The sequence below is a fragment of the Ooceraea biroi genome, chromosome 4 (assembly GCF_003672135.1).
Source record: "Ooceraea biroi isolate clonal line C1 chromosome 4, Obir_v5.4, whole genome shotgun sequence".
Taxonomy (NCBI): domain Eukaryota; kingdom Metazoa; phylum Arthropoda; class Insecta; order Hymenoptera; family Formicidae; genus Ooceraea; species Ooceraea biroi.
The window spans coordinates 13,972,069-13,993,718 of record NC_039509.1 but is presented as its reverse complement, the minus strand read 5'-3'; the positions used below and the strand labels follow the sequence as shown (position 1 = coordinate 13,993,718).

The 21,650-nt window shown below is 39.6% G+C and overlaps 1 protein-coding gene across 2 annotated transcripts in view; it reads left to right on the top strand.

Annotated features, from left to right (window-relative positions):
• LOC105278276 (neuronal acetylcholine receptor subunit alpha-7) overlaps positions 1 to 21,650 on the top strand; it is a 180,096-nt gene that overhangs the window by 106,551 nt on the left and 51,895 nt on the right. For both annotated transcript variants that reach the window (XM_011337260.3, XM_026968794.1), the window contains one exon: positions 10,308 to 10,352. In XM_011337260.3, coding sequence (XP_011335562.1) covers positions 10,308 to 10,352 — 45 coding nt within the window. The remainder of the gene's footprint in view (positions 1 to 10,307; positions 10,353 to 21,650) is intronic.

The following is a 21,650-nucleotide window of genomic DNA, read 5'->3' as shown; positions in this document are numbered from 1 at the left end:
TAGCCCACACATTTCAAAGAGTATTCACTTGGATCAATATTTTTATCATTTTATCGAATTAATTGTGCTTGAAAGAGAGCAAAATGGAGCCTTCTGCCATTTAATTGCATGCTTATTTAATTGTATGTTTATTTAATTGACATTTCAACAATTAGCGAGTGACTGGATGGAGCTATTTAATCTTTAAAGCTTTAAAAGCTATTCATAATATTAAAATTTTTTATATTAAGATTACTTACAATATTCCTTGTACTTTAAGGAAAATTCGTGAAAGCAAATTTAATTAATTTCTGCTATGGGGTCACGTAATTGATATCGAGTTCTCCGAGTATACTTATATTTAACATCTTTTATTAGGGCTACTTCAAAGAAAAATTCTCCCTGCTACGCAAATTTGAGAACGACTTTATAAATGTCCACTTGAGTTTCTGGAGCCTTTTCCTACAGAACATTTTTGATATAAAAACTCTTGCAGTCAGGCTTGTGAGTGTGGTCCTCGACGTGTGTTCACTTGATATAAAATTAGATTCGCTCGCGAAACACTCGTATCTCTTGCCGGTTACGTGATCGTCTATTCTATTTGATGTTTTAGCAATCAACGAGTGACCTTTCAAATGTAATGAAAACCGCTTCGTTTTCCCAGCAGTTCTCCAATAAAATGTTACACTTTTGCGGAAGTATCGTTTATCGAAAAAAATGGAATGTTTCGAGAGCATATCGTTCACCTATAGACATGTCCTAAAAAAGAGAACGTACATATAGTAACAGCAGCATTCTATCGAGAGTGCTTGGAATGTGCGCTTTTTTATCTGTATCTACTCTAACTTACACCGTATTCAATATATCGGTCATTAAACATGTGTAGATAGATATATTTTAATCGAGGTAAAATTTATTGTAAATTCTTTGACAAAGAAAACATTTCAACCATTTCGGCGATTTAAGCAGCGATTGCATACTGGAAACATTGCTCCCGATTTACATCTTGGGGCTGATTGGCAACTATCGATTGTGTTGTGCGTTGTACCAAGAGATCACACTCGAGACACAATGCCTTATCTGGCTGAAGCAGCGCATTGTTTCGCAAACGACTCAGTTACTGCTCAGTCAGCATTTAATCGCACATTTATGCAGACAGAGTGCGGCATACAACGAGCTACATATGTACTTGTACTCTCTTTAAGATTACATCCTCGCAATCGAACTGTAATATATTTTAATAAATCTATTAGGTAAATCTACCGATTAGCGAACCCACCTCCTATCACCTTGTCCTTGACATATATTATAGAGGTCACCCTCCTGAGTGACCTTCAAAAGGTTTTAGCCGTCGGTCGTTGTTTACTAAAAAGTTATTAACAAAAGAAGTTTAATGATTTTGCACGAATTTTCAGCCGTCCACAACAAGCAAAAGGTTATATTTTCCGAAACTGAAGCCCCGGACACACGCTCGGTTTCAGCCCGCTTCGCGGGAGGGCGGGGAACAGGGGCTTCGCCCCCCGCCAGAACCAGTGTAACAAATTTTACCGTACAGATTTTGATCACCTGGTACACGGCACCGATTCCGGCGGGGGGGGGGCGAAGCCCCCGCCCCCCGGCCTCCCGCGAAGCGGGCTGAAAACGAGCTATCCGAGGCTTCAGTTTCGGAAAATATAACCTAACCAGGTTAGGTTAGTTTAGGTTAGGTTAAAGCAGAGAATACTTTGTATTTAACTGTTTATGCTTTTGGTTAAAGTGAAGAATACTTTGTACTTATATTAAAAGAAACTATTCTATATATTAACGATTCACTGCTTTAAATGACTTTCCTTCCTTCGTTCATATACATATTCGTCTTTTATATTTTTCAATATTCAAAATAACTACTATATTTGCAAAATTTCTTTTGTTAATAACTTATTCATAAACAACGATCGACGACTAAAACCTAGTGCGGGTTATTCGGGAAGGTGACCTTTGTAATACATGTCAATATTATGTTCTTGGTTCGCGTAGACAGCTGAAAATTCGTGCAAAATCATTAAACTTCTTTTGTTAATAGCTTTTTAGTAAACAACGACCGATGGTTAAAACTTGCACAATGTTACTCAGGAGGGTGACCTCTATAATAGATGTCAAGGACAAGGTGATAGGAGGTGGGTTCGCTAATCGGTAGATTTACCAATCTATTATATTCCGGCGCTGCTGTGTCTACCAAAACTAATTTTAATCCAGTCGCGGAGCAAATAATTATGTACGTGCACGTTTTCGCAAAAAGAGAGTGTCCAAGATTTTCATTATTTTAAGAGACGCGTTTACTGACACGTGCAAATTTTGCAGAGCAATGAACAAATAGTACAACGTGATACCGGCAGTGTCCGTCATCACGTGCTGCAGCATCCTCATCTTTTATCGTTGCGTCTATTCGCTACATCATCATCGGCGATCCGCTCGGCTCTTTTCCCGATCAGTTCGTTTAAGTCGAACTCCACTTGAGATATCGTTACAGCAATCGACAGCTGACCTTTCCGTCGCCATGCAAGTCACGCGAGCGGTCCTGCGATCCAAATCATTGCCGGGACGCAAATTGGTCACGTGGCATTACGGCATTCCCCAAATGACTGTAACACGTTACGGCATTGCTCTCAGCTTTGGTTACATGCATGCACACATGACATCGTCCCCGTCCTTCGTCTACCTCCTACGCGTCCCAAGCTGCCGAACAATGCGCCCGTATCAATGACGAGCTTTCGCGGAACGCTTTCCATGCATCATGAGGGATGCCGATTAGTCCGTGTGTACCAAGTTTTTCGCTGGACAGCATATATACCGTAGCACATATACGTCCGCATCCCGCAATCTGAGATAATTGTATCTTGATATTGATCAAGCCATATCGATACGATGCGATGTTCCGTCCCAACGGTGCGGTGGTTAAAATTACCGAACGTTGAAATTGGATATAGCAGCCATACGTGATTGCGTTGCGGCTTTATCTGTCTCTGTAGTGTAGTAAAGCGCGTATTTAAAAAAGAATTTTAATTATTCGTATGTTTTGCTAGTTAGAATTATATTTTTATATTTAACACTGCTGGCTTTTCAATAATTATTATAAATTATTATAAAAAAAGCTCTTTTCAAGATTCGATTCATGCAATTATGTTTATTTGTAAAACGAAGTCTACTGCTCTAGCGTCAATGGGATAAGTATCCTTGTACAGGTTGTCCACGTATCCATTATGCTGGAGACGCAAAATCCCGGCTATCTATTTGCCTTCCGCCGACATCGTAAACAAGTCACGGGACTTTCCGCATACGTGCGTCAACTCCCAGAAACACTCTCTTTGATGAGGAATTTAATGTGCCAGTTAATGCAGCCTGCGATTTGTTTGAACTTTGAGGAGAAACGCGTCCTACGGGAAAGGATATCGCGCGCGCGTACGACTCTGCGAATGATCATCGCGGGTGTATGCAGCGAAATGATACCCCCGGAGACGATTTCATTACATCGTATCTACATCCGTGGGCTTGCGGAAGGGTAGGTAGAACTGTGAGTAGAACCGAATGATGATGCGCGGCGAGGACGAATTTGGGATTCATGTTCTCGCCGAAGTAACAGAGAATTTCGGTCCGCAAATTCCTCGCAAAGTCGTCCAGCTAGTTTCGCAACACCTATTGATTTGGAAATTACTCGGGATCCTGTTCGCATACGCTCGTATATTTTAAAGTGAGCCTGCTATCCGATCTGATGGCGCGAATTCCGTCTACATCGCCAATTCGCATCTGACATCGTACCGACGGTATACCCCGTTCTGCGAAGCATCATCGTAACTGGCGGCATGAATGCAAATGCCTGATTGAACACAAACTAGAAGGTGGAGGTTAATGAGACGTTATACCGATAAAGGACACGTTGATATTGATTGGCGTTAACACAGTAGTTCATAAACTCTTTTTTTTTATTTATAGACATTCATTAAAAGCGGGGTGCAGCTTCAAGTAAGTTACGTTAGCTGATGACTGCTCAAACCGGTCAGCGTTTATAAAATAAGATGCAAGGTAAATCGTGCACATAAATTATATATGAAAACGTGCAATGAATAGCAAAATGTAATTTAGTATTCAAGAAATTTATGAAGTTTATTTTACTTGTGCAAGAACTGAGAACTCAATTCATTTATTAATCATGCACAACATAACTTGGTTTCGAACTATACAGTTAGAACTTAATTAAAAAAAAAACGTGAAGCAGTATTAATAAACCGACAATTAAGTAACCGATAGATATAATTAATACTCTATACTAGCTAGAAGAAATATAATAAAATCCTTTGTTTATGTTCATTGTATATTCAGAAAAATCCGTAAAACGATCCGTGTAACGTAAAACTTCTGTAGAATCTGACTTTATAGTCGCATAGGAGCAGTTACACAAATATCCTATTTATAAAACACCTGTATTTGGTGAGGTACAATATCACGCTATGTCCTAGGTCGCGTAAATATTCATCATAACTTGTTTACTTCCAAGTTCTTTTCAAAAGACCTTTATTAAAATTGTTTGCTGTTTTTCATTGATCCTTTGCCCATGCAGAGAACCTGAATTATAAGTTATAATATATTTATAAGAATTATAAACAATTATAAACTTCGCGAATTCTTTTATTTCAACTATTATGCATTCGAAAATAATGTGGAATTGTTCTGTCTGAGTCTTAGCGGTCTTTTAATATTCCATTGCCATTAGAATAATCGCTAATATTTCGAGTACATTTGATTTAAAACCGGAACGGACACCATCTCTCAATCACTTTCTCATGATAATTTTATTAATTCCTTCATAAATAATCAAAGAAAATGTTTTCTCAACACGACATCGATGGCGGCATGTTCTCGATATACAAGTGAAAGATTGCACATTGTGATAGGATTTAATTCTAATCAAGAGAGAGAGAAAGATAATAATATTTTCTTTGATTATTTGGAATATCCGATACATATCCAGAGACTCGTTGAGTAAAATCGATTGAGTAGAATTGCCTTCGTTCTTCAATTCTCCTCAGAGATATTCTTCTACTCAGAGATATTCGCTAATTGGAATCAAAATTCCTTTAATAATCTACATTCCAATAATAGCGATATTGCTTTTTACTTTATTTTAGATTAATTTCGCTTCAATAAATTTTTTATCCTAACCTTAATTACGAAGCAATTAATTAAGAGGATTAAAATCAGGAAAATTTAATATACACAACAAAGTAACTTAAGTTGTTAATAATGCAATTACGTGACATTACGTGGCGAAAGAGTTAAAGTATCATCGATTAGGATATGCTCTCAGGTTCGTCGAGTCTGAAGCAAATTACGCTCCATTTCGCGGTAACTCTATTTACGTTCCAGCAATACTTTACGTTACGCTAAGCACGCTTAAATTTCGCGAGCATTTTCACTGGCAATTTCTTGGATGGAAATTCACATTGATAATTGCAGTTATCTTCGTGCAAGCCAATCTAACTTCACAGTAACGTACATATATTTCTGTTATTCACTCTCTGCGAACTGGAGCAACTTTCCGGAACATTTAGCTTTAAAATTGCAATATGCACCTGTGCGCATATTAAATATTTTCATCTCCTGTCATGAATGTCGGTAATATGTCTACACGATAGTATTATGCAGTCGCAAAATCATTAATTCTTGAAACTTAAAAGAGAAGTGTAATTTATTTATGAAATTTCGTTTTGCAACGCTCGGTTTAATTCTGTCATGTTTTTTCATGTTTGTTTACATATTTCCTTGTACTTGCTGCAAGAGAGCATTCAGCTGTAAACAGCTATAAATATCCAAATAGCTTAAACATCATTTTCCAATTGAAGTAATTTAAGAGCACGTAAATTAATTCGCCGTGGTCATCTGGGACGCCAATTAAGGCACACAATTATTGATCCGATTGATTGCGGATGCGTGAATCCCTCGCATAAAGAATAATAATGATCTGGGTCGAGACAGTTTTAGTACCAGTACCATCGGGCAAGATAGTTGGATGCAGGTGTCGAGCAGAGATACCGAGCCTCCCTTGTAGATGCGCAATCGAGCTTGTGGCTGATTGAAGTGACCGTAATAGTTTGTGGTGATGTTTAGTTTGTCGGATGCAGTTTCTGAATGCTCTCTTTGGTCACATAAAATCTGTACAATCGCGAGCTAAGCCATATCGCAGGCGGTATCCTGAAATGATCCTCAACATAGTTTCCTAATCGGAACTTTGGTACTATACTTGCAACGATTGCATACGTAGTCGTGTACTCGTGAGAGGATTGTAAATTCAACGTGCAAACCACTAAAGTGCATTTAATTGATTGTTATCAATTAACATCAAGCTCTCGGTAGTAATTTGTTTCAATAATGTTCCTAATTATAGGTGCAGATAAGCATACTAATGAAAAGCTCATGATACTGTTTTTAAAAAAAAGAAGAAATAGTATACAATGATAGAAATGAGTGTAGAATCAGTCTTTATTCATGAACAACCTTTTACTAAATGCACTTACTCGCTGTGCTCCGTATGTAGTTCACGTTTCGCAAAAAAACAAGAAACCCGTGAAGTCGCAAAAGATAAACGTGATTTTCGGCTGTTCTGTTTCTGGCATTCAGACAATCCTAAGGGGTCCGTTATGTTGCGGTGAAATATTCTCTCTCTTCCTCTCTCTTTCTCTCGCTCGCGTTTTCGTTTAGCTTATACGTGGTGGACGGCAGCCTGTTAAACCTCCAAGTATTTGCCCCGGGCTGCTCGAAAATTCCGGACGGAGGATCCGATGCCCAGAAAAACAGAGTACCTTGGAACAAGTCCAGGAGATAGCGCGCTGCTAGATTCGACAGTCGTCGAGGAAAACAAAGCGCCGTTACTTTTTGATGCAAAATGAAAATTTCTGTGGATCGAAGGCTTGATAGCTGTCGTCGTCAGGGAAGCACAATAGAATTCTGGTTTTGTATATGTACGTTTTCTCTATTTTAATTTTGTTTAAAGTTGTTTAAAATCAAAGATTACATTTGGACGGTTTTTGTTCGACATATTATGTTTTTAAGATTCAAATTTTCACAATTTAATTATGTATATTCAAAGCTAAAAATTAAAGGTGCAAGAAATTAATTTACTTATTAATAAATTACATTTTAAATTATTAATATAATTAAAAATAAAAGAAGAAATTAAATTTAAATATGATACTTAATGAAACTTATGTGTTGTAAAAACTTAAAAATACATCGAAAATTATTATTGAAAATCACATTTTCTGATACATCTTATGTAAAAATTCCTGTCAATTCTATGTCGCAATTAAATTAACAACATTGTTAAAGGACGACACGTAGTCGTTTGATAACCCTATGGTGCTATTAACTTCTAGGACCGACAAATCCTTGGAGAACTAGGCCGGCAACGAAAAGTTCCAGCGAGTCGTTAAATTATGCAAGAGAATGCGGCGAAGTAATGACCGCGTGAATTAACCTCGACCTTAGACAGGGCTTTGAGCAGCGGTTTTTGAAAGGGCCGGGGTTAAACGATAAGATCCAATTATCGAGAAACAGTTTATCTCGCGGACGAGCGAAAGGATAAGCCGGCGGGAAACTCAGAGCTCACTTTTCTCCTTGGAATGGACCGGGACTCCAAAAATGTCCGATATATCTCGCGGGGTAAGAAAAGCCGATTGTTAACTTGGTTGATGTATGACCGGTTTAGAAAATCGCCGAGCCATCGAGACGGGAGTAATTATAGGATTGCGGACGATAAGCGTGAATAGAATGTCCGTATCCGAGCAGAGGACCTTTTCCTAGAACATGTTATATACATACTTTATCCTATTATTTTATTCGTAATTATTATATCGTTACGATATTTTCCACTACATTGCTATACATTGCTATTCCACTATATTGCTATAAGCTTTATAAGCATAAAGTAGTGTATCGTATAACACGAAATTGGTATCTTGTGTAACTAGAAAAGGGGTAATCTACTGCCCTTCCAACAATTTACGAAATATTTATTGAAAAATTTCCTCAATACTGAACAGTTTAAAAATATTTCTTCACCGCAGCGTAACGTTACTCTCCTCGTGGCACAATGTATGTTCAATCCCCTTCTCCGACCGCCTCTCTTTTGCGCGCTTCTCGGATACATGGATCGATATCCATGCTTCGTATTGCTGTACATTTCGAGGATGTATCGAAGCTCATGTTCGTGGATACGAGCCTCCTCTGGGACATGGGAATGCAGCTTCTTGGGAGGTGTGCATTCCTCGCTGTAAGACGCGCTCGTAATCAGGATAAGAACGTGGTTTGAGCACGGGATACCCGAAAGCCAGTGCTCTACGTGACGTACATGCTTAACAATGCGTGACACGAAGCAAACGAAATCGAAAATTTCGCTACGTCCCGCTACGGTAGTAAAAATGGCGGCAATATTGCTAGCTAAGCGGTATATTGGAGACTGATTCATCTTGTATACCAGACAAGCACAAGGAACATAACCTGCACTCCATGTGTATGTGCTCCATGTTTATCTACAAAGTATTTTTCTCGTCACGCAGATACGACGTAAAACACTGACTTTCCACGCGAAGCTACGCTATTCTCTGTTTTCCATTGTACGTTTCCTGAAAATTTCTACATTCCTCATTTTTTATCAGCTCATGTACAAGTGAGTTCCAAAATAAAATATTGCTTTGTAATATAGTTTTGAATGCAATGTTTTGAAAAATTCAGTAAACAGTATTGGAAATACTACAATTTTAATTTCTCTTGAAATTAGATTAAAAAAAGGATTGTTATGTCTGAAATTAAGAAAATTATTCAATAAATTTTTCATAAATTGTTGGAAATAGATTATCTCTTTTCTAGTTTAATTCATACATTTTAAATGAAGCTATAAAGAAAGTTTAATTCATATATTTTAATATGTTATAATATTGATTATTGCATGTATGTGTATGTACGTTAATAAGAGTTTTCTACTTATGAATTTGTCTTTCACAACGCGTATGAAGCTTTTTAATATATTTTTTTAAATATTTGATAGCTTTTTATTTTTTTTAACTAATTATCGAGTAATTCAATTTTCTGTTCAGTCTCTAATAACGAGTGTGTAGCATCAGCCTATATTTTTTAACAGTTATTGATTTTAATTGGTGTGTAAAAACTGATAAAGGCCAGTAGAATAATTTAGGAGCATTCTGCAGCTTTAATTATGACATTAATTGCTTAAAAATATCGCACTCGTGCACGCACATTTGAAAGGGTTCCTGAAAAAATCGCAAGTGCAATTTCTCATTTGTTAAATTTTCATTTCTATTACGTTCTAGAAAAAGTGATAATGTCATTTGCAATATTCAAAGATTTCCTTTTCCTTTCTTTTCTTGAATTGTAATATATACATTTGTAAGCAAAAAGAAATTTCTAAAGGTTTTGGAAAGAAAAATTAGATATATTTATAACACATATCTTTTTTGAATCGCCAGATTCAAGAATTAGATAAATATATTTGTCGCACAACGTAATTTATCGTGTCGCACGGTCACTTTTTGTCACCCGCTTTCTAACAGCGCACCGTCCATGGAAAAAAAGTTAGCATGGTTGCTTCTGCAAATTTACGGCGCGAAATTTGTAATTGTTGCGAAAATATGCGCAAATAATAATTTAGTCCGCCCGACAACGCGCAATTGATTAAATAACACACTATGTGTGCCATTATTATGCAACCTGCAGACACCCTGAACAATGAAAGTCCTTTGTCTTCGCTCGCCCTGTTAAATGTACAGGCGCTCTTGTGCAGCAATTTTTAATTGCGATATGAAACTGCATAATTGTGAGTTGCGAGTCGTCGCTTCTAGCGCGTTAACCCGTTTCACGTCGGGCGAATTTCAAACGCTTTTGTGTCCACTTTCAAAATAAAAAGTACATACGCACATTTGCGTGACATTATGTCGCAAGTAAATTAGAGATTTACTTTACAGTTATTAAATGTTTGATATTTTAATCATGTATTAGATATTAATGTACGCGGGGTGTTCCAAATTCATCTGCGTTCATCTTTCATTCATTATCCCATCTAAAGTTTCTTTGACGGATTTGGAAGCTCGAAACTTGTTTATTAATATTAAATGCATTATTACGTCTTGTAAATTGCGAACGATAAATAATGGTCTCTTTGGGCATTATTTATTTCGTGTTGGCGATAGCTGCTGTCACTCTATATATTAAAAAATATAATAATATTTTGTTCATTGTTTTAACGCCTGAAAACATGTACTTAATATTAATTATTGTTGCAGGACGAGAAGAACCAGTTGCTCATTACGAACGTTTGGCTGAAACTGGTGAGTCTCCGGAGATCTTCCTCAAGTTTTCAGTTCACCGAGAATGAAACGAACCGTGACGTCTCAATTGATCGTTGCCAATTACACAAACGGCGCGAAACTCGTCGAGGCCACTTCAGTAATTTTTTAAAGAATCTTCACCGTTCCGCTAATTGGACGACGGCTCTGATTGATCCAAAGTTGTTTCGAGCATCCGAAATCGATCCAATTACCGTGTTACACATCGTCCGATGTTCCAAATTGTTCCCGTGCAACACTCGCGTTATATAAATCAAGCAGTTACCGTTGCACCAATGCAAAAAGAGGGACAACAAAATTACACACGTCATAAATTGCACGCGACATTCTACAGCCACGCACGATTGCGTTTTACTGCGTACCTGTTTAGCGTTCGTTCGTCACCACGTTCGCTTGTTGGTAACACAGCATGCTGACATGAAATTCGAATTTTTCGTCGTCGTAACCAGCACCTTTTTTATCCACATTGTATTATTGTACTACCATCTTTTTTCAACACAAGTCCTTTGTAGTCCGAAGACTGTTATGTGAAGAACCCTTTCCTTGTCGTTTCAAAACGTGCGCTGCATCGCACGTCTGCAATTTTGTTATCGATTAGTGTAGTATGTCTCTCATATATATGTTAGAAAAGCAAAAGAAGGGGGAAAGTAAGAGGGGTAACCGTGGCGAGGTCGGATCGAATTTTTATCGAGAATCGAAGTATTAATAGGATGGCCGCAACAGGTTACTCCCTGAGCACGGGTAGCGAAGGCGTTCTTATTAGGACCGCGACAACGTTTTCTTCTAGGAGGTAAAAAGGATAGAGAGAAAGGGAATAAAAGACAGAGTGACTTCTCGCGAGTTTTGAAAGCGTTTGCTCATTTTCCGCGGCTTTACGGAGCAGCCAGGGGTTGATTTCGCACGCGAGTTCACGCGCGGCTTTCGCAGTGACCCAAATTTTCGCGCATTGACGGTTCCGTCGACGACCGCGTCTGCCTGATTGACAGATTGCTCTGCACATCGGATACGCGTTCGCTCTTCGGTGCAGCTGACAATTCAAACTACGAGCCACGAAGGTCGTGGTCGTCACACTGCCGGTTGGCCCTAATTTCAGTGGAGACGACGGCCTTAACCCTTCGCGCGTCTGCTGCGAGTTAATATGCCGGATACGCCCGACGACAGACCCTCTCCATCAAGTTTATCTCCACGTTGCCTCGTCGCCATCCTAAATTAACCCTAACGAAAAGCATTCATCCTTCTTGTTGTTTTTAATATGATTTCCATATGCAATGTTCCCGACAGCCATCCTGCCTCGAGGAGTAAACTGTTTTTGCAGTTTCTCTATTTCTCTCTGCTGGAACCGATAGGTAGATAACATCTGTAATTTCTACGATCATGTCAAAGGTGCGGGTCAATTTAATCTTCCCTCGCAGTTTAATCTTTCTTCCGTGTCTTTCTGTCTTCTACCATCTCTTTCTCTCCGTCCATCCGACAGCCAATGCATACAGAAGTATGTAACACGCAGCTGCATTTGACTGAAAAAGTCGATACGTTTGCAAATATAAATCACAGATATTCAAGAAACACTCGACGTTTACGCGACCCGATGTCCTAACGTCCGCGCACCGATACGATGTAGTACGATTCCTGTTGACGTCGCTATCAGAAGCACTTGTGCTCAATGCACAAGAACAGAACCGAAATTAAATTTATCTTCCAGGAAGACCGGTATAAACTTTACCTCTCCACGTTTGAAATTCCAAGAGAGCGTATCCTCAACATTCCAGGTACAACGGAACATGTTATTTGGATCGGAAGTAACGCAGATTTACGAGAAATTTTATTGCAAAATTTTATCGAGAAATGTAATAATTTACAAAATAAGATATAAAATATGATATAAGATAAGATATAAAATATAATTTTCTTTTTTAATAACATTTTGCATTTGAACGACGCCAAAACGTCAAAACGCAGCTTGTTTAATCAATATATATATTAGTTCAATATTAACTACTTATGCATTGCGTTACATTCTATCGCAGTCCACGTAAATGTTGTAAACTACACGTTCGACATTTGCGATTACGTACGCTCTGGACATTATTAACTTACTTCTTGCGGGTCGTTCAATCACTCGCAGCACGCGTGAATTTATGACCGGTATAAGCATATTTCCTTTTGTTACGCATAAATTGCGAAAATACAAGACCGTGATTAAAAGACTCTGGTTATACGCCGAGCTCTCCGTGAATGATCACATTTGATATTCACTCATAAAACGATTTCGAACCGCGCATCAACGTGATGGAGCACGAATATTTGATTTGCAAATTGATTTATGAATTAATTTGACGGGACTTGTTAGTTTTTCCGAGTGGAGTTTTATAAATAAAAATCACAATTTCTTTTTATGTACAACATCAATAGCATGAAATTCGATTTGTAATTCCGTGCGATTTTCTCATTGTTATTGCAAATTGGGATCGTTGTTGATTCATTTAATAGTAAGTTGATAGTATATTATATTGCTCATGATTACCGGAAAATAATTGCGTAATACGATATCCGAACATTACAAAATTGATACATGTATTGATACGCATTTGTTTAAAATTGATATATTTGCGATCCAGTTTATTCGCCATTGCCTCGCATTAAATTATTGATTCGTCCATATCTGTACATTCGTCTTATGTCATTCCTTTTCACTTCTGAAAAAGCCGACACGGCGGCGGCGGAAATTTATGTAAGAGCGGGGGCGGAATTCGCTTGCAGAAATGCAGCGCGATCTGAAACCGCCATGGCGACGAGACGGCGCTGCATAAAGTTATGTTACTTCGGTCTCTCGTCGTCTCTACGCACCACGCCACGACACCGGGAAAGGAAATGCATTTACATAATTTTCGCCGGGGCTGATGGAACAGAAGCGGCAACAACTGGCGCAACGGTACCGCAGGGCCTCGACAAACGGTGAAATACATATGCGAAATACGCGTGTGAAATACGCGGCGTCTGATACCGGGCCGTCCCGTAATCCGCACGTTCCCGCGCGGATTTCAGAGCGCGACCGACAATTTCTTTCAGCGGATGGACGCGAATAGTTGGGCGAGACCGTCGAAACGGCCGCTTGGGGATCCAGTGGAGCATCGGGTAATGGAGGTACCGTGTCCGGATCACTTAGGTGCTCTCCTCTGGACGATACAGGGTATTTGGGGAGACGAGCGCCCCCCATTACGCTATACGTAATCGTCGGATTACCAGGCGAGGAGTTTCTCTCTTCGCACAAAAGAGAGGCTTCTCCGGAGGGAAAGGTCTCTCCATCCTTTCTGTGGAGATATTTAAGATCATCTTAATTAATATCGTCCGCGAAGCTAACGTCGCCGTTGGATTCGCATTCCTCTTGGCTCGATCACGTTCCTTAACGGTCGTCGCCGCTGCGCGACGTCTGTATCACGCTAAGAAATCTCTCCATTCGCGTTGGGCGGCTTTTGCGAAGTTCCATTACCACTGCAGGGACGATAAATCACGCGGGGGCGAAAATAGTGGTGTAGGTGCGCGATATGCGGAAGTTCCCGCGTTGGTGGTGCACTCTACTACGTGCTAAGAGTGGAGACCGGCGCGCGCGCGCGACTCACACGACATAAAGCATAAAATTCCCCGCGCGGCGTGGACGATGTGCCAGCGCGACGCTACGTGAATCACATCTGAAGCGTGACTAACGCGACGTTTCCCTCGCAGACGTTGGAATGCACAATTTTTTGTCCATTCATTCACTGGACGTGCGTCAGAGGTGGTCGTGTCCAGCGCTTGAACCTTAGTTTTGAGATTTAGACTGAAACATCTTAGTCAGGGGGCCGCGATACGAATTTGCGCTCGAGCTTTCTGCACATTTTTGCGTCACCAAAATTCTAGAGAATTTATCCTCTGGCTCTCTGAAAGATTTATCAGTTCTTCCGGTTGGATTTTACGTGAGCGTTTTGCGAGAAGTCTATCAGCTACTTCCGATTCGATCTTGTCGTCGGCGGAACGGTACGAGATCCGGCAAGTCTTTCAACGCCTCCTTCTACTTCTTCAAGATAGATGAGGCTTCCGTTGGAGTGAGAGGGTCCACGATCGCAAAGGGGAAGTTCTCCGCACCCAATGTAACTCCTCGGTCGACTCTAAGGAAAGAGAGCACTCGAGCGGGTAGAACACTAGCGTGTTACGCGGCTTTCGACGAGCGTTAATGGGCCGACCGGTATTATGAGCGGAGTCAGAAGCAGTCTGCTCTCTTGTATCTCACCGCATTTGCAGCACGAATTGTACCTTTTTTCCTCTTTCCCTCGTGCATCGCGTTTTACCACCGCGCATTCTCCCGCGACCTCTCGTCGCATCTCGGTATTTCTCACGCTTTGCACGTGCACTTAGGAACGGCGAGCTCATCCACTCGACGCATCCCATTTGGAATTCACGAATGCGGAAAGAAATGATTTGTATACGCGCGAATGGATGACGTAGACGACGTAAAAGTTTAAATGGCCCGCCAAGCGGAGGCCTCTGTTTTCATTCCCGAATAACTGGCGGAGAGAAGCGATTTCTCCCTTCGCATGGCAGGTTTTATCAAACTGACGTCATCCGGCTTGAATTCAAGCAAACTCTATTTTTTCTATGTTTACTCCTCACACTTCAAATATTTGAAATCGGTGAATTGAAACTAGATCGGAAAGATTTCCTCATGCGGCGTCACGTACATCCGTAATTCCTCTTCGATAGTAAAACAAGACAATCTTTGAGCAAGCATGCAGGGAGATAGAAAGATAAAGAAAAAGGAGAGTGGCAATTTCGCGCGAAACTTCCTGACGCAAGGGCGTCACAGAAAAAGCACATTCACGGCGACAGCTTGCAGCTCGCGTAGTTTGCAACTGACCTCTTTAGGTCCGGAACTTTCAACAGCAAATTTCGAATAGGAGTTAAAGAGATACGGAGAAAGAAACTCGCGATTAAAGTTCCATTTAGCTATTAACGGGTGCTGCATCCCTGAGAGATCAAGACCGTAAATAATCCGCAGTGTTTATCGAATAAAGTTTACGGTGTCTTCATTAAGCGCGCTTAATTACTGTACCTACCTGCGGCAGCGCTAATCATTACGAAAGCTGTTGATTCGCAGGCAACAATATTTATCCACAGCCGGGTATGATCGTGTTCAATTAGGCGCGCGGTGAGAGATAGAGCGATCGCTCGATATCAATTTCACGCCGATTCAATTTCGGCTCCGTCTCGGTACCGCGCGCCTTATCTCCCTCTCGTCCCGGCGCGGCCAGGAGAGAACTCGCTTGCGAAAGAGCGGGATATCGTTATCGAAGGATTGCACTGGGATGGGAGCGGAGCAGGCCGACATGAAAGAGCGCCGATACGATATGCGGGTCGTCTCCAATAGCTCTCGCATACTGATTAGAAATGGATTTCCCGCGCGTCATGTAAATGCAGCTGTCGAGCCAACGGAGAACCGCCCGTGAAAAGTCACAATACTCACAATATCCTGGCCGGGTCGCTGTTTGCGACTCGCTGAGGGTTTCTTGATGCGGCGGGCTACGGGGATATATCTAAAAAAAATGCCAATACCATCCGAATCCTTTGGACCGGGCATTTTATGAATTGCGAATGGCCGTCACGTATCGACTTACCTTTTAATTCCGCCTTCATCAATAATCGCCCTGCCGCATCTCTGCAAAATTAATTGCAGCGCTCAGCGTAGTATTGGAGGCGCCGCTTTAATTGCGCTTTTGCTTCGCGTTCTTTCATATCGGCGGGAAAAAAATGATTTGGTATTAAAAAGTACGCGTCTATTATTTGAATCATTAATTGGGTCGCTGTAAAATTCATCACAAACGTAGAGCGCTCTTGTACGTCTGTCGACGCTCGGAAATTAAACGAAACATTGTGAGATTGAAAGAGTCATTACAATTCATACTTTTAAAAATTATTATTAAGTTCAATCAAAGATGATTATTTTTGTTATTATTAAAAATGTAATGTATTTGAAAGTTTAATATATTATTACTTCTTGAATATAAAATCATATATTTATGAGAGTGAGAATAATTTTATTGTTGTTTTTCACTTATGATAGAATATTTTAATTATTTATCATATCTATCAATGTGCACATATTGCTTTACTTATGTGAAAGAAGCATGTAATATTATTTGTATATTTATTTTTACTTTATTAATATTTTCCGGAGCTAAGTTTCGGAATTTCGGATTAGTCACGTATACAAATTCTTCGGGAGATATATAAATCATCAGGAATCTCCGCTAAATACGAAAATCTTAAGCCCAGCTTTATGGATTCCCTTCGCTTTGTACCGCGGATAGTAAGTGTAACAGGATTTCCGCCTAAGGGGATTAAGACTGAATAAAGATCAAAGATATAGATCCAGAAAGTTTAGTAGTTAGATTGTCCTTTAAATGAAAGATTAAAACTCTGTTACCAATTTCATACCTCCCACGAGCTCTCAATATTTAATTCGATTTACTAAAGTCCACTTTAGATGATTTATAATTTATGACAAAATTTACGAGTGAATTTATGGTGTAATTGTATTTATAGTCTTTTGTGTAGTAGGTATAACATGAAGAACATTTAAAACGTCAAGATATACTTGCATGCAGCAGAATATAACATTATACATACAATCCTGTTCTAAATGTTGTTGCGAAGTATAAATCATCTAAAATGTAATCAAGATTAAACGCGATATTCTCTTACTCTTACGTGTGTTTCAACAAGATAGTAATAAAACTAGTGAATATATTACTATATGCAGTTTATTTATTATATTATTTTAATTTAATTATTTAATTATTATATTACTATATTTAATTACACACACAAATTAATTTAAAAAATTGAGAGAACTGAAATTAATAAATAATAATTCATTCATCAGTCATGATCTTATTACTATTGACATGTGCTCAGCACTCGATAGCTTCGAGCATTTAGTATCAAGATACGAAAGATGTATTATCTAACAAAACGTTTCTAACCAAAATCGTTGTGAAACAACAATATCAAGCGCATTGTTTGCAGTTTCCTCCGGAAACGACCGTATCTCGTATTTCGGCGCTTTATCTTCCCGGAACATAAAAGTATATTAATTACAGCATGAACGTCATTCCTCTCGTTATTCATCTGCAATTAGCCATTTCTCCGTCAGTGAGATCGCGGCACTCTTAACAGGGACGTTTCCGCGTTTGGACAATGGACGCGCGCACGTCTCCTCGAATTCCTGTGCAAATCCACCCTGGCTGGAAACGACGTTTCGTCCGTTTCTCCGTCACGAGCTTTGTACGCACCGTTGCAACCAGCCAGCGGAATATTTGCTGAAGTCGATGGTACGTCTGACTATAGCGAGTTCCGGCTATCCCTCACGCGAACAATTTCAATTACCTTTTGTGCGGAATTTGCGAGTAACAATCTGGGAAGGTCTCTAGAAAAAACACTCGGAGCAAAAATATACCCTCTGAAAAGAGCTGAGCAATTTTTTAATCGAATCGTTGAAGATAGCAATCTTTCTTCTTTTACCGGTTGCGTTTGCATTCAAACAGAATATCTTTTTTCAATGCTGTTACCAATTCGTATCTTTAGAAAGTAATAGTCCCGTATTGCCAAGTAGATGTAGATGAACGGGAGAAAAACTTGCTTGTTCATTTATTTCTCGCAGACAGAGAATTCATTGCTTTTTCATCTTCTGTGATTGCACAATTTCAGTCAATGCGTCTATTAATACATCGATCCAATATGAATTCAATCGCGTTCGACTCCGTTGACTCGTGAATTTAAGGTGTGCGCTCATGCGAGACGCAAGGATAGGGGTGAGCATTTTTAATAACCCACGGTTGAAAATATCCCTTCAGGATACATGGAAAAAAGTTTCTTCTGTATTTTCTTCTGATATTTAGATTAAATAATTACATTTTAAAACAGTTTATTAATAACTATTTTTAGATAAAATATTACTATTACGCTTGAATAATCCGTTCGATGTTACGATGTGATATCACTGCATAAATTTTCTTAATTAAAACTTACAATAATTGATTTTTATTGAAAACGCTGGAAAATATAGTTTTTGCTTTGATATAACTTTTTGAAAGGTATATACCATATTTTTTTATTGGGTCAACGCAACACTTCCCTAAAGAATATACTCGCGGTCGGAGATAAATTAACTAACTTTTCAAGAGTCAAGTTGCTTCTTCGAAGGGTAGGTGAGTAGTTAAAAGCTTGTGATGCAACAGCATACTTTACGGTTGATATGAATTATTTACATTCCATGTAGTCCTGGCTGAATAAATTGGATCTGCGACGATGTCGCTCGTAAATATTTCCGTGGCATACTTGAAAGTACCTAATTACTTAAATGTACGTTAAATTTGTGAATTATTATGCATCCTTTAAATATTGCATGAACCATATCGCAGTAAGTGATATTAGAAGCAACATATTATATAATGCCAACTCATAAGGTATAGAAACTGTTTGCTCTGAGTGTGATGTGAGTGTAACTCAAAATCGTTTTTGTATCGATTATATCAATAATATCGAAGATAAAAAAAGTTACCGTAAAAAGTAACAACATATTTTATGTACGATTAATATCTTATCGAAAATATTAATTGAACGATTGAGCTAATTAAATTCAACAAATTTAAAAGTAAGATGCTAATACTTTGCGATCCTTGGCGAACTTTTATAGTAATCCGAGATATTTGGGTTGATATTTGATAAAACGATCTCTGCTTTTGATCGCAAAAAAGATTTATTATGGATCTAGCATGCTTCAACAAAGATCTTGTTCTACTGTACAACTGCGTAGTACTTTAATGATCCGTCATTTTAATATAGAATACAGCAGAAATTTTTTGCAAACTTTTGCAGATTGCATTTAAATGAGACTCGCAACAATCGCATCTCTCGCAACAATTCGATTCGATTTTACATATCTTTCTTGAAGGCAGATTATTTTGTTCTATTATGTCGCATTGAAGTGAGCCTAATAAAGGAATAAGGAAGCCACATTCTACGCAAATATCAAAACCGATTTGTTAAAGGGTAACAAAAGAAATAAATTTTGTTCTCGTCTCTGAATGTTGCCTCTTATGCCGCGTAACGAACTGGCGGCTGAAGAGAAAAATACAAGCGAAACAAGATACGAATCTAGGAAAGTAATTAGTTCCGGAAGTACGCTTTCAAGGGAGATCAGAATTGCAAGCTTCGCAATAGAGGAAGCCGCTTTCAACCAAGCCGCTAAATTCTTCTCAATGAAGTTACCAGCAGCTTCCTCCCTTTGCCAATCTCGCTCATTATTTCTTGCACAGTTAACAAATTGGGATAAGATACTTCAGGATTTCTTCGAGGTTTTAGAGAAATGTGCGGTTTCAATTCCTGCAGAATCAATATTATTGATGCCCTCAAGGAGTAACATTTTGTTGCATCGCGAGTGCATTACGAGAACTCGGAGCGTATATACGTCAAAGGAATTACTTCCCAAACACGTACATGAAACCTGCTAAAATGTAATGGTCTGTTTGGATATGTATGTTTGTGTATGTGAAGGACCGTTTAAACAGCAATGATCAGAATGGTACCCTAAATGTTAACGCGAACGCAAATCTACGCCGTATACGTGCCAGTAAACGCGCGTGTCTCTGAAATTTACATGCGCATCATGCGGATTCCGGGGCAGAAACAGTTGTGATTACGTTGTTATCACCGCGGTTACAGTTACATGCGGTCCGGGCCAACTATCAGAGATTCGCCTCACGCGACTGCCAAGCCGTACTGAAGTGGATGCTCCTTACACACGGCACGGGTCGGACGGCTGTTTTCCGATAAATTCAGGTCGCTTGAGTAATCGAGGGTGCATTAACCGGATCTCGCTGAAAATTGAGTTACGCCGTTAGCTTGCCGATGCCACTCAAAGGGCGTCGATGTGTCATAAGCTCAGGGTGTGTAAAATCCCGGCTAGCCGCAGTGTAAATTCGCATTGTCGCGCCGCGTGACGAATTTCGGGCGAAGTGTATCGGGGTGGTTTCAATTACATTTGCGAGCAGAATCCACGAGAGATCGAGCACCAACGGATGCCGATGGACAAACGAGGAAAGGAAGCTCTCGAGGGAATAGAGAAGAGGGAAGAGAATCGATAGAGAGCACGTGGAGGGTAGGACGTGGCGTTTAGCCCGTTGTCGAGGAATTGCAGGCAGGTGGTGCTATTGCAGGCAGAAAGTGACTCGCGAACTGTTTGATCACAAGGCCGTGGCCAAATAGGACAGGAGCCATTCGATTCGAGCAAATTCCGCAGCCATTCGTCAAGGTCTCACCCTCTGACAAGCTGTAAACTCGGGGCGCGAGGCGCTCGATCTTCCGACGTGCCAAGCTCCATTTCACTTTGGCGTGCTTTATATTGGTCCCGAGTTACTCAGCGTTTTTATCAGCCTCCATTTACTTTTTTCCTTCTCTATCTACCCTCCTCTTTTCCTTTCGCTCTCTCTCTCTTTCTCTCATTTGCGTCTCTTGCGTTCGTACGTGTCTATGCGAGCGTGTGAGTGTCGTGTATCCGTGATGTTATAAGCCTCTCCCTCGTTGGAATCGTTCATCCTGATTGCTCTGAATAACCGGTTCGTTGTTTGCGCCCGCGCGCAATCGAAGTTTTTTGCAAGCTCGCGCGATGCGGGCGGGGATGTGAAAGGAATCTAATAAAGTTTCTTCTTTGCTCGTGCTCCGATGGCATGAGCCGAGAGCTACGCGGGACGCGTAAGTGCTTTGACGGGTTTTGCAGCGTTAGCTGGGCAGGAACGATGCAACTTTGCGATATTAACTTGAGATTGTTACAATTAAATTCAATACAATGTATAATGCAATTATTGCAGTACATTTTGAGCACATTAAATAAATTGCTCTATGTCAACGGCGTACATTATTATTATTATTATTATTATTATTGTTATTAAATTAATGGTTCTCCTCATTACTGATCCTTATAGGAAGTTGAGCAACCAAAATGTGTATAAAGTTGCTTTAAGATGTCAGTGAAAATAAAATAATTTAAAAATAGTTTGATGGGGAAATTCGAACAATAGATTGTTCTATAAAATTTATGTACGTGTTTGTAGATACACAATTATGTTGCACAATAGAATAAGAAATAAGAAATACGCAGATCGATCGCTACGTAAAAGTATGATACATCGTCGGAACGATAACGATAAATAACGCATGTCTCAGGAAACACTTTTTTCACGGCAAAGCATC